This window comes from Medicago truncatula, chromosome 3 (assembly GCF_003473485.1).
Source record: "Medicago truncatula cultivar Jemalong A17 chromosome 3, MtrunA17r5.0-ANR, whole genome shotgun sequence".
Lineage (NCBI taxonomy): Eukaryota > Viridiplantae > Streptophyta > Magnoliopsida > Fabales > Fabaceae > Medicago > Medicago truncatula.
The window spans coordinates 56508035-56521677 of NC_053044.1; the positions used below are offsets into that span (position 1 = coordinate 56508035).

The following is a 13643-nucleotide window of genomic DNA, read 5'->3' on the forward strand; positions in this document are numbered from 1 at the left end:
GTTTTTTTTTCTCTTCACCAACTAACAGGTTCTATAATCAAAATAAGAAAAAGTTTGGATAAAAGTTGATCCCACTATCTCAAATTTACATGCCTTACTCTCTGCAATTTCTTTTTATTTATTTTTTAAATGCACATATTAAAGTGTGTATTAATGGCACCTATTTAAGGACTATTTTTGGTTTATTATTACTTGAGTCATTGATTATTAATTGATATTTTCATTAACAATTATAAATAAGTGATGTTTATATGTGATCCATTTAATGTCTCTTTTTAGATTACTATCATTATAAGTGTCTTTAATTATCATACATTTTCATTTAACACATCATTTTCTCTCTATCTTTAAATTTTCATTAGTTCATTAATTTCTTTGTCAAGGTGTAGAATATATATTAGGTATCTAGATTTCCAAAACAATAGTACTAACAGAGAGAAATTAGAGAATATAAAATGGAAATGATTTCAACTCATAAGTGATTTTGATTTTCCATGTTTATTTTATTCGATCAAAACATTTGTATTGTTAAGGGGTACATCTACGATCTCCTTCTCCCCAGTTGGATTCTGCTAGCAGCAGTTTCTAGTTTATGTTTAAAAAATATTTATTAGCCTGGTCCATGTATTGATCCGCCGGTTCACCAAACCTGAGTTTTGACTCAACCAATTCGACCAGCCCGGTCCCGGTCCGGTCTAGTTTTTTAAACAATGCATGGAACATCCACAATATGCAAGTATCCATACTCTGCTACTCTACTAGTCGTCAACTCACAAAGTTCAACTACATTTTACACAATATTATTAGAGGCAGTTAGATACATATGACACACGAAAACAAAACAAAAATATACTCGTTTCAAAAAGAAAAGAAACTTGAATACAAAACCCGGTTAGGTAATTATTCTGGTAATGTGATGCATATAGCATACTTATACTCGCTAAAATTCATACAAACTCGTCACTCATCATGGAACTTCTTGGCTAGTTCCCTTTTTCCTTGAAAAAATACCTCCTATAAGTGGAATCAATGACTTCTTCTTCTTCTTCCTAAGAGAAGGGTGCCTTTCCAACTTCTCAACACCTTGAGGTAACATCACATGAGAAACAGACGGTGGATTCGCGAACGTCACATACCTTTTCTTTTGAAACTCCATCATTAATTCTTCATCAAATCTTGAACTTTTCACTTCAAAGGTTGTTAAATTCTCAACAAACTTCACGTCTTCAGTTTCTGATGATTCCACTTGATGTTTTTCAGTTTCACGTTGCTTCAATTGTTCGAGCTCTTGCTTCGTGCGTTCGAGTTCTTCCTGAAGAGATGACATACAATGTGCCATCAACATGCTTTCTTCTTTAGCTTTCTCTAGATTTTCTCGTGTCTCCTCCAGCTCAGCTGTAACGTTTTCAACCCTTGAAGACTGATCAACCCCATTTTCATTTGCTCCATTGTGAATCTATATATTAGAAGACATGGAGACGAACAACAATAAATTATTAATCATGTGTGGAAGTGTAAATTTTAAACCATAAACAAGTGATCATGAGGAAATTAGACCGTCAGATAATCCTAATTAATCTCTAAGATGCCCAAAATGATTTTGGTGTGTGTAAATTAAGCTAACTCAGCCGATACTAATCTTATACCGTAATCTGATGTTTTTACTTTTTACATACCTACGGGTCAATAATTAATTTTTCTGACCAAATGATTAATAATTTGAGTATATCTATCATTCGAGAATTTGAGTAGGAAAATGCTTTATATAGCGAGAAGTGGGTTCACGAAGTTTCACAATACGTTGAAAACAATACTCCCTTTATTTTTGCTAGCACCATGTTGGCAAGTGGGGAGCTCTTTTTTTTTGTTATCAAGGCAATTTACATTCGTGAATCATTCGCTATATATTTTATTGGGAGATATATAGCAACACCCATTTGAGTATATCTATCACTCATGTCGCATCATATTGTTAAACTGAGAAATGAGAAATGTTATCAACACACGTTCTAACATATACTTTTCAATAATGTGTGTTGCTAGCATTTCTCTTGTCACACTATATTGAAAGCACAAATGAATTTACTTATATATAGTGCACAGACAAAAGTAAAAATTAAAAGCAGAATTTTTTTTTTCTTCACTTCCTTTATTCAATTAGACGGTGAAGAAAGCAAAAGACACAAATACAAGCAAGCACATGACACACTCTGCAAATTGATGACAATCTGCACTTGTAGTTTGTACCCTGTTTCAAAAAAAAAACATAGGATAGGAGAATCTTATTGATGGATGGACCTTCAATTAAAATGTCCAAGAATTCCTTATTGGTGATTTAAATAATTCAAGTAATTAACCATTTTGATATTCTAATAAAATTGAGTGATGTGATGGTGTATAGAACCTGGTGTTTGAGTTTGGTTGCAGTTGCATAGAGCTCTCCAGCTAAAACTTTATCACCGAATAATGTAACAGCCTCTTTGACGGACCTGAATGGCGCCCTTGTGTCTATCTCTGTATTTCTGGTGAGCAGCATCACACCCTCTTTATTCTTATTCATCTTTGTGTTAGAAGATAGAGATAGAGAGAAGAATGAGATAATTAGGTTGGTTATAAGTAGTAGTTAGTAATGTGTAGTAGAAATGGACAATATTAAAGGAGACAATTGGCATAATATATGGTATGAAGATTGGAAGCTTCGTTTCTTCGCGTCCACTTCACTAGAACAATTCTGTTATACTATCTCAGAAAGAGAGCCAAAGCGGTGGGTGGATATGCTATTGGTCTTGGATATTGTTCCTATGTTATGTTATGTTGGACCTAACCTAATTTGCCTAAACTTTGTTTTATATTTAACAGAATTGAAGAGGACCCTTCACCCATACCCAACTTATACTATAGGACTTGTTGTCTTAGAGAAGCTAGCATTTCCAAAGAGAGAAGCTAACTCAATGTATAGAATCTGTTATTCCTTTGCTCCCAAGATTGAATATACACCACTGCATGGTTGCCAAGTTATCAAGCAACCTATCCTACCTTTGTTCTTGATTAGTGAGACTTTTATGGAAACCTTAATTTTAGTTTTTCGATATTCTTTTTCAGACTTTATCTATTTTTAACGTGAAATTTGAGAGTTTTTTGATATAGCTAGCTAGATACGAGGGCTGTTTTTTTTTTTTTTTTTTTTTTTTTCTTCAATGGAGCACAAATACAATTTTATATTACTGATTAAATTTGTTCTACATAACACAAGAACACTTGAATGAGATGGTAAGGGACAACTTAGCTAGAGATCACGAGTGAATTTTGTCATTTATTGCAGTCCTACCTGACTCGATAAATTAATCCACACGTAGAGATATTGATAAGACACATAGAGTTAATGGTATTTCATAACTAATCGATTGAGCAGCATCTCGTAGACCACCCAAAAAGGAATATTTATTATTTGACCCATATCCTGACATAAGAAGTCCAATGGGAGCAATACTCAAAATAGCAATCCATAAAAAACACCGATATTGAAATCAGATAAAACAAAGTTATAGCCAAAGGGAATTACTGAATAACTTATTAGAATTGATATTACTGATATGGATGGTCCGATACTGAATAAACGAATATCTCCCCTAGATGGAATAAGATTCTCTTTGAATAGTAGTTTTGTTCCGTCTGCTAGAGCTTGAAGAATTCCAAAAGGACCGGCGTATTCGGGTCCAATACGATGTTGTATCCCTGCAAATATTTCTCTTTCTAACCATACAATTGCTAGTACAATTATTGTGATTCCCAATACAAAATACAATTGCTAGTACACTTATTGTGATTCCCAATACAAGAATCAAAATAGGTACAAGTATCCATAGAATTCCATAGACCTCTTTGAAAGATTCCATTCCGGAAAAAGAATTTATATCTTGGACTTCCGTTGTATCAATTATCATTTCAACGATCAACTTCTCCTATAATGATCTACACACAAATATATCCGATTTACACCAAAAATTTGTTATACATAAAGCGACATGAAGGTCCCTAAAAAAAAATTTGCTAATGAAATTTTTGTGGCGTATCTAAACTCCATTAGATTAATGCCTTGCGTGATTAGTTCCATATGAGAATGATATTGATAGCATATTTAAAAGCTAAGCAGAGTATCCATGTTTAACGCATCACAATTTATTTAAAGAAGGGAAAAAACTAATTTGTACCCTTGAGACATAAGTTAAGAAATTAATTAATTGTAAAAGTTTTTTCTTAAAAATTGTGTATTTAATGTATTAAAAGTTTCAAAAGTCATCTTTTCAATATAAAACTTGTTTTTTAATTCCATTTTTAGCATGACAATTAAAAAAATGCCTTTCAGTCAGCAGCTTAGTTTTTCCCATTATTCTTTTTGCATAAATAGTTTCATAAATTGTAACAAAAAAAATAAAAAATAGTTTCATGAATATTTTCACGACTAATACCTCAAATTCGTCTTTAAATTTTGAAAAATTGGCCAATTTCGTCCCTGAATTTTGCGAAATATCAAATTAATCCCTGAATTTATAAAATGTCAATCAAATCAGTCCCTCCGTTAAGTTGGTCTGTTAACGGAGGTGACGTGTAACGTTAACCTCTGACAAAGTTTACCACGTCAGATGCCACGCAAGCAGGGACCAAACTGATTGATTTACACAAAATTTCCAATGACCAAATTGATGGATTTACACAAAATTTCCAAGGACCAAATTGATGGATTTTCAGAAAATTGGCAACGGCTCTTTCCCTTCTTTGTGAGTAACGGCTCTTTCTCCACTTCCTCATTAAGGGCTATTTATTTTCCAAATATATAAATTTGGAATCCTAATGTTATAATTCCTTACATAGAGTTCAAAATCCCCAAAATTTCTTCCATGAATTGATGTAAAATTTCTTCCCCAATTCAAAAAACTTAGAACCCTAATTTTTTTGATTAAATTCGAAATTCATAAATCAAGTGGTCTGTCTTGTAGATTCAGTGTTTAGAATTGATGGGTGGTGCGCGAATGGGTCCTTGAATTATATTCATATCCATCATTTCGATCCTCAAATTAGTGAAAATACCATCAAATTGGTCCTTGAATTATCATAACAGATATCAATGTGATCCTTTGTGCATACATTTGCTGAACAAAGTAAAATGTAAAAGACAAATACTTTGATTATAAAAAGACAAACATTTGCATTATATCATAAGTCAATATTCGATGTTAATAAGTCATTACATAGCCAAAAAAAACAACATTACATAGCCAAAAAGACAACAGTACATAGCCAAAAAAGCATTAATTAAACTAGTCCAAAAGCATAATTAAAACATGCATCACTGTTTTGGAAATCCTGGAGTTGGGATAAACTCCATGTATTGGGGTTGAGTAGAAGTGGATGACCCGTAATTTGGATTTGGAACTCTAACAACATCCTCTTGTTGCACCTCAGTAGCAACATTCTCAACAACAGTTTTCACACTTGCCACATTACTTTGTACTTGCTCTTCAGACTCAGTGTCAATCCAATTCTTTGGTCTCCTAGCCACACCTTGCTTTGCACAACTTCTTGATTATATGTCCCATCCAATTCTCAATGTGGAAGATGTGGATTGACATTCGCGCACCACCCATCAATTCTAAACACTAAATCTACAAGGCAGACCACTTGATTTATGAATTTCGAATTTAATCAAAAAAATTAGGGTTCTAAGTTTTTTGAATTGGGGAAGAAATTTTACATCAATTCATGGAAGAAATTTTGGGGATTTTGAACTCTATGTAAGGAATTATAACATTAGGGTTCCAAATTTATATTTTTGGGGAAGAAATAGCCCTTAATGAGGAAGTGAAGAAAAAGCCGTTACTCACAAAGAAGGGAAAGAGTCGTTGCCAATTTTCTGAAAATCCATCAATTTGGTCCTTGGAAATTTTGTGTAAATCCATCAATTTCGTCCTTCGAAATTTTGTGTGAATCAATCAGTTTGGTCACTGCTTGCGTGACATCTGACGTGGTAAGCTTTGTCAGAGGTTAACGTGACACGTCACCTCCGTTAACAGACCAACTTAACGGAGGGACTCATTTGATTGACATTTTGTAAATTCAGGGACTAATTTGATATTTCGCAAAATTCAGGGACGAAATTGGCCGATTTTTCAAAATTCAAGGACGAATTTGAGGTATTAGTCATATTTTCACACACAAAATCACAATCAATAGTTTCATAAATTGAATCCTTCGGGCTGACCTTTCTGCGCCCTTGCTATCCAACAGTTGTAGTTCTTAGAGGAACATTGAAGTTATTCTGCAAGAGCAATAAGACTGTTCGAAATGAGGAAAGAGACTCACCAACTAATAATAAATCCATCAAAGTACGTTCAATTCACAACTACTTTGTACTACAGTATTTTGAATTTAGTATTTCGTTACTCGGAATTAATTTTATTTAAAATCTTAAAGGTTAAATTAAAGTATTGAGCTGCATAATTCAGACTAAATTTATTAATTACAAATTTAATTTTAGGAGAAAAATTATGAAACATAAATTGCATTTTTAACCAGCACCAAACAAACCACGTTGCAAGTGTACTGCCTCTAAACCTTGGCAATCAGCAGACAACATGTGTGTTTCCATAAAGTCTATAAACAATAACAGTAATATAGTGTACTGCGTTCTTTGGCAACCTGCTTGTCCCTTTCTTTTGTTTGGTAATTGTATTCCTCTGGATTGTTATACATTACACTCCACAAGTAAACAAAATCGGAGTATCTACGAGTCCAAAACAAGTATTAACTTGGAAAGGTACAGAAAAATTATCAGTAAGCTAGTTGTCTTTTTCTTTTAATTTAATATTTTGGAAGTTTTCAGATTTATCCACCAGCATTTATTTTTCCTCTATGAAATATCTTTCCATGCCTTTCCAAACAGAAACTGAACTTACGCGTTCAATTTCAGATACGCTCATCACACAACAATTGCAACGACGAGGCACAGCTACCATGGAACCTACCTCTACTTTCTTCTACCCCATTCATCCTAGATAGTGGAATTGATGAGGCGGGTGTAAAGGGTTGTTGCTCAGAGGTTGAAGTTATCTTGGAACCAAGTGATTCTAGCGATGCAAGGGAATGGTGAGGAAGCATGACTTGGGCACCCGGATTCACTGCACAAGTTTCATGTCTTCCACTTCGCCAATTAGGATATTGGACCCTCGTAACATTGTTATTTACACCAGACCCGCCTTGTGCTACTAGTTGCGCCGCCCAAAAGTTTTGGTACTGCTGTTTATATGAAATTGCCGAACTATAATTAGTTCCACACAATGGTGTACCATAATAATGAGGTTGCTGCAACCGAACCTGCATTCAATTAAAGCATGAGGGAACAAAGTTACAAAACTCATTATCATTACAGTAACAAATTAGGAGCTACAATAGTTATTTATATGAACTGCACATTGTCCCTTTTTCTTGGTGGGGCAGGTTATTCTAAACAATAAACTTTACCTGCCACATTCATGTTTGAACAATAATATAAATCACTATAAGCTGTCTTTGTAAAAGATGGCACCTAAAATTTGTAGTTCATTAATATAACATCATAGGAGTCTATAGTGAGAAAGATTTAAACCTGTGGTCCTGCAGCAGGAAGCTGATCAATGTAAGAAGTTGAGGTATACTGATTTGGTGGAGTTGTTGGTATTGGCATGAGCCCATGCTGCTGTTGTATAGACCGAAAATAAGGCACTTGAGATTTTGAGAACTGTTCTAACCTCCTAATTCCACCTTTGGTAAAACAGTCTTCAACCTTTAACCCGTTACCTCCAGCCGACAAGGACAAGGACAAGAAGTTGAAATTCTACAGAATATGAAATATAATCATCAGATCATGAGGAAGAGGGAACAAGGGGGGACATCATTACCAAAAGCATTCATAAGCTTACTTGCTTTAGAGGATCACATTTTGCAGGCATCGGAGGATCCTTAGAGAGAGATATGTCAAGATAATGGCACTGCTGCTGAAGAATACCATTTTTAGTTTCAGGAAAAATGTCCAAACTAGCAGAATGAACTGTTCCAACATCAAAACTATTTCCATTTCTCGTCCCATTTGAGTTTTGTGCTTTGATTAGAACTCCACACTTTGATCCTTGGTGTACTCTGGGTTGGTGACATTCATAACGCTCGGGTTCTTTGGCACCATGTTTTTTTGGAACTTCTAAACTCCGGATGAGCTGACTAATGTGAACATGAGCTGCACAACTCTTCCATGACTTTTTATGAACAACAGGTTCGGAAATCTGCATCGTCATTAAACATTTATTATTGGAAACAACTAATAGGCATTTGAGTGGAGAGCATCAACTATGATGAAAAACTTCTTAATCATGCAAAACAACAATACTAAGCATGAATTTTTAGTTTCTTACCTTTCCACCTGAAGAACAACTTTCCATCAAATCGTGTTTGGAGTTGCAAATAGCAGCATTCAGCCAATGTGGAGCTTTAGCGGCAGCAGAAGACCTTAAGAAAAAAAATCCATCGAATTTGGATGAGCAGAAATGAAGGGGGTGGAGGAAATTAGGCTACATAACAAGGTCAAAATGAAGTTGAGTAAAAGAAATTTACTGCAAACAAGAAGCATTAGTTGCATACGTCGAGCCTGGCAATAATGTTAGACCTTCTGTTAAAACAACCAAAGATGTCTAGGTATTAACCAAATGATAAAATGCTTTAGTCATCACCCAAGTAAGAAAAATCACTGCTTGTAACAACCAACGAGCAAAATTCTGTCCTCACATACCGTTTTCTCTTTGGTACTTGATTATATGTTGTTCTTGCTTACAACCAATGCCTCCGACCTGAAACGCAAGTTGATAAATAAGACACCAGTCATACTAGCGCTAGCTTGTAAAAACAAGAGTTCTAAACAACTACCGTCTCATACTCCACTTCTACTTTTCCCCCAATATGTGAAAATTGCGATTCTGTGGACACATTTAATCTGCAATATGATGACAAAACACAATAAATAAATATGAAAAAGAATTTGAAAATAGAGATTTCACACAATGCAACTTAAAAACTACACACCCCATTTCAATAGACAATTCAGAGTCATGCACTTCAACTTTGCAACCATTTTCACTCTTAACCATCATAGGCACACCCTGCAGATTTACTTTTGGAGCAGTGATTTGAGTTGCCACCAAATTATCTGCACTCCCAGTTAAATCATTGTCATCAACATCAATGGTTTCACTTGAACTAATTTTTGCTGCTCCCATAGACGAACTTTCAGGAATAAGATTAGTATCTTCAACAGCTTCTGAGGCTAAAACACATGACAAATAAAAAAAATTAATCAGAAATTCATAAAACAGTAATTATTATTATTAATTAAATAACTAATGAAAGCAATGTGATAGAGAGAATAAATAACCTTGAAAAGTAGCATTAGTACTCTCCTCTTGAGAAACCGAATTCTTCAGTAACGATTCACGGTATACTTCATTGTCAGCATTAGTACCACAACTGGTAGGAAACATTCCAGCCAAAGCATAGAGTGTCTCTGCAACCTCTTGCTCATCTTTTGTTATGGGCCCCGGTACAACTTGTTTCTACAAAAGCAAAATTACATGAAATTAAAAAAAGTAATAAAAAGGAAAATAAAGGATAAAGTTTTAAATCATACTAATAAAGAGGTTTAGTAATACTCACTTTGGATTTCTTTATGCTATCTTTTTTAGGAGATTCTGCTCTTTGGAACTTATGGTTCAACTTTTCTGAATCAGTTAAAACGGATTCGCGACCCCGTTTCTTCATTGCTGAAATTATCAATTAAAAAATAAATAAAAATCGCACCTTTTTTTCATAACTTCAAAAAAAAAAACATAAAAAGAGAGTTCAGTCTGAAAAATGGTACCTGAACGTATTTTACGGGGAACAGAGGAATGATCAACGGCATTGCATTCATTGAAAACCTACAAAATATTTTTGAAGGTGAAGAAGAAAGAAAGTGAAAATATTTTTGGTAGAAAAGAAAGAACGAACCTTTTTGGGATTTGATTTATGAGAATCGGAGAGATTGCAACCCATTGATAATGCTTCAGCAACAGCACTTAAGCTTCTCACCTTCTCTTTCTTTGATTTTTTCAAACCTATGATGATATTTATCAGAAAAGAGAAGAATATTTATGAGAAGAAAGCGACAAGGGAAAGAGGGTTAGAATAAAATACCAGATTGTTGTTGTTTTGTGTCACCACCACGCTTCTTCATCACAGTTTTATCCATTTGATAATAATAACCTTCTTCGTCTCATCCATTCCAATTCCACAGTTTTGTATTTTTTTGTTCTCTTTCTCGATTGATGATATTTATCTATTTATGATTAAGAGGAGAAATGAAAAGTTAAGGTTCTGAGTTCTGACTGAAAAACAGCAATGAGAATGAGACTATGTAATGTATGCGGTGTTTATGTTAAAGAAGAAAACAAAAAGGAAAAGGAAAAGGAAAAGATAAAAGAGAAGAGAAGAAAGCAATGTTGTGCCTTGCGTTCAGAGAATCAGGTTCTTTTGTGAAAATAAAGTAGCAGTGGTAGTAGATACGAATACGATAGTAACAGACTCTGAGTTAGAAAGAGAAAGAGAAAAAGAGAGTTAAATGTTAAACACACTCACTCACGTGAAAAGAAAGATAAAGAAAAAAAGGAAGCATCCTCTCATTTGTCTTTTGTCCGTGAGGTTCTATTACTTATTTATCTCTCATAATTTAATCCATAATAATAATTTACATTGTTTTCTTTATGATGAGTAATTAAAAGGGAATTGTAGAATGATAAAATGAGTTTTTAATCTTTAACTACGATGCAAATATGATCTTCTACTTCTCCTAATATCTCAAAATGCTCAAAAAGTACGTCCAATCCAATCCTTATGGGAAAAACAAGAAAAAGCATGATCAGATTAACTCACTCGTGGGTGCTTTAAATTGAATGCAACCCGAAACGACCAGTACCCCACACACACTCTCCTCTCCTTATGGGTTCTATTATACTACAGCATTATCAATTTAGTTTTTAAACTATCCATTTTTTATTAATTTGATCTTTAAATTATTAAATATCAAATTGATAGATAAGAGTAAAGTTTAAAGAAATTTTAGTTCATTTTAATAATTTAGAAATAAAATTGCTTTTTCAAGTAGTTGATCTTGAAAGAAAAAAGAAACATATTCAATTTAAATAATTTTAATAAAAGATTAAGTAAAATTACTTAAATATTTTTTTTAATAACATCCCTCTTAAATATCCAATTACACCCCAAAATCATTAAAATTATCTTTAAATTAATCAACTAAAAATAGTAAGAAAAGAGAAAATTAATATTAAAAACAACATTTTTTTCAAGTTTCAAAAAGTAACATTCACAATTTTCAAGAAAAAGTTATTTTTATAATTCTTTAACCAGTGTCCCGGGTGCAGTGTGAGAAATTTCAACTTCTCTTGTAAACTTTCTTTCTCCATTCGAGGAGGGGTGTGGTTTTTACATATCAAGTTTTTACTTTTGTGTTTTTGTGATTTCGTCGTCTAATTGTGACGTTGTGTTGTTAGTCATCTTGTGCGGCGTTTGATTTCACGTCTTGTCGCCGTATTCATTTAGTTCCTATTGAAAGATCAGCATGAGTCAATTACAAGTTCAATCAATGATTTGGGCGTCAACGTTACATATCCGGAAGCATGTGAATTCCAGTGACTTAGATTTTAGCATATTATTTGTAGCATTTTGTCGTTGTATGTTATTAACTTGGTGTTGTGAGTTTGTTTAGCAATGTTTGTATTTGATATAATGCACTCTATCAATTTAAATGAATAAATGTTTTGTTTTTGTAGAAAGAAAAAAAAAAAAACATTATCTTCTTCCATTGTTCTTCGTCTCAATCCTCTTCTTATTGATTGATCAAGTATTGGTGATACATCATACAACTACCACTCAAATTGTTTTATACAATATCTGACTGATGTTTCTTCCTACTCATAATTTCCAAATTTCTTGATGAATTGTGCGTGTTGCAATTGATTTTTGAATACACTTATTTTGAATATTATTTTGTCTTAAATTATTTGTTTTTATAAATACTCATGAAACATTATTATTTTTCCTAGCAATATACTTATTTCTATTGAATCTCAGCTTATGTAATGTTAAAATCAATACAAGTGATTATTTTTCTAAAAACAACAAAAAGATCAAATGAAGCACTTATGAGTATATGTTTATATTGCATTACAATGAATATGTGATAAAATTATAACTAGTATTCCTTCAAAAAAAAATTATAACTAGTATTAGGAGTCGTATTGTTATTATTAAGTCGACCATTTTTATTTTTATGTTGATGAAGAATGCATTTATATTGCAAAAAGGAGATAAGCATGTGGACGGCATATCATTCTTATATCTTCCAGTCCCATCTCGGGCCGTTACGATGGTGAAGAATGCACTATATGTAGAATTCTGTTCTTTACTCAAACGATTTTGTTGATTTCCAAAATAAAAGGAAAAAAATCTCACGGGAGTTAAGTCCCGCTGGCTCTAAGATTAAACCTGCAACTATTATATAATTGATACCATGTTATGGACCCATTATTTTCCTTTCTCTAGGATTAGCTTTTCTAACCTTTCACCAAAATCGAAAAAACATTGGTGGGACTTGGACCCACAAATTAGTTTGATTTTTATATACCTTCTTCCCTGTAACAAACACACTAATTGGGTGTTGAAAAAAATCATTAATTTAAGCTCAAAGAAAAATTGGTGCCTGACAAAATGCATGACCTGTCCCACATGGATAACTGCAGTTTTATGCACATAGTGGTTTAACGATATTTATTGTAGTAGATTTATGAAAATTGGTGTAGGCTTCTGTCAGCGGGGCTTAACTCCGGTGGGAAATTGTTTCTCACGTTGTGATTTACGCTGACATAAATTAACATGCGTAAGGGTAATTTCGTCATTTACTTTGGAAATGAGCAAAAATGTTTGGGTAAAGAGTAGAATTCCTACATGTAAATATGGAGCAACTCTTCCATGGACACAAATCCAAATGAAAAACATTTGGAGACACACTCACAATTAGAAAAATTTAATAGAAAAATAAATTAATTTCATCATCTTTTACTTTTATCTTTTAATTTTTCTCATCCATGTGTGTATGCCTAAGTACTATTTATTTGTGTTTGTGACCAACTAAGACTTTCTCTGCAAGTAATGTATGTGAAAACTGGAAAGCTGGTCTTAATTCGTGTCTTTCCAGTTCTGCATTTTTATGTTTCCTTTTCCGGTGTGTACTATTACTAATAATCACAAGACTTAATTGATCTGCCGGTCCTTTAATTTATTCTTTTATTCAATTTGGTCCTATAACTCTTAATTTTAGCAAACTGGTCCCTTAATCACCCGTCGTTAATCAACGTGGTCCCTTCAAAATAGAGATCGTTCGATAAAGGATGTCTACCAGATCTTATAGTGTATCACCAACACTTAATTTATTTACTTTCTTTCTTCACGAGATCTCCTTTATCCAACAATCTCTATTTTGAGGGGACCACGTTGATCAACGACATGTGAGT

General features: G+C 33.3%; 2 protein-coding genes across 4 annotated transcripts; both read right to left on the minus strand.

The window, feature by feature from the left end:
• Positions 1-765: 765 nt before the first annotated feature.
• Positions 766-2839, minus strand: LOC11439888 (WEB family protein At1g75720). The gene is made up of 2 exons (XM_003603702.4): positions 2405-2839; positions 766-1456 (listed from the first exon to the last, which is right to left on the minus strand). The coding sequence occupies exons 1-2, from the start codon at positions 2558-2560 to the stop codon at positions 968-970; spliced, it is 645 nt and encodes a 214-aa protein (XP_003603750.2). The 5' UTR covers positions 2561-2839; the 3' UTR covers positions 766-967.
• A 3750-nt stretch (positions 2840-6589) lies between these two features.
• LOC11426828 (uncharacterized) lies at positions 6590-10690 on the minus strand. 3 transcript variants are annotated; one of them, XM_024777736.2, is made up of 14 exons: positions 10563-10690; positions 10252-10393; positions 10066-10172; positions 9938-9995; positions 9733-9839; positions 9455-9632; positions 9106-9346; positions 8950-9016; positions 8816-8873; positions 8641-8695; positions 8442-8535; positions 7956-8312; positions 7643-7870; positions 6590-7371 (listed from the first exon to the last, which is right to left on the minus strand). In XM_024777736.2, exons 2-14 carry the CDS (start codon positions 10304-10306, stop codon positions 6964-6966), a joined length of 2013 nt encoding a protein of 670 aa, XP_024633504.1. In that variant the 5' UTR covers positions 10307-10393; positions 10563-10690; the 3' UTR covers positions 6590-6963. The 3 variants fall into 3 exon arrangements, with proteins under 3 accessions (XP_024633504.1, XP_039688113.1, XP_003603753.2); XM_039832179.1 differs by having other exon boundaries at positions 8641-8674; positions 10252-10653; XM_003603705.4 differs by having other exon boundaries at positions 10252-10651.
• Between the last annotated feature and the right edge of the window lie 2953 nt (positions 10691-13643).

Excerpts from the sequence above, each read along its gene's own strand:
- LOC11426828 (XM_024777736.2), bottom strand. The coding sequence starts at position 10,306 with ATGGATAAAACTGTGATGAAGAAGCGTGGTGGTGACACAAAACAACAA. Across the intron at positions 9,996-10,065 it reads ATAAATCAAATCCCAAAAAG|GTTTTCAATGAATGCAATGC; the intron begins GTTCGTTCTTTC and ends AATATTTTGTAG. Across the intron at positions 7,871-7,955 it reads AATGTGATCCTCTAAAGCAA|AATTTCAACTTCTTGTCCTT; the intron begins GTAAGCTTATGA and ends CATATTCTGTAG.
- LOC11439888 (XM_003603702.4), bottom strand. The coding sequence starts at position 2,560 with ATGAATAAGAATAAAGAGGGTGTGATGCTGCTCACCAGAAATACAGAG. Across the intron at positions 1,457-2,404 it reads CAACCAAACTCAAACACCAG|ATTCACAATGGAGCAAATGA; the intron begins GTTCTATACACC and ends TCTAATATATAG.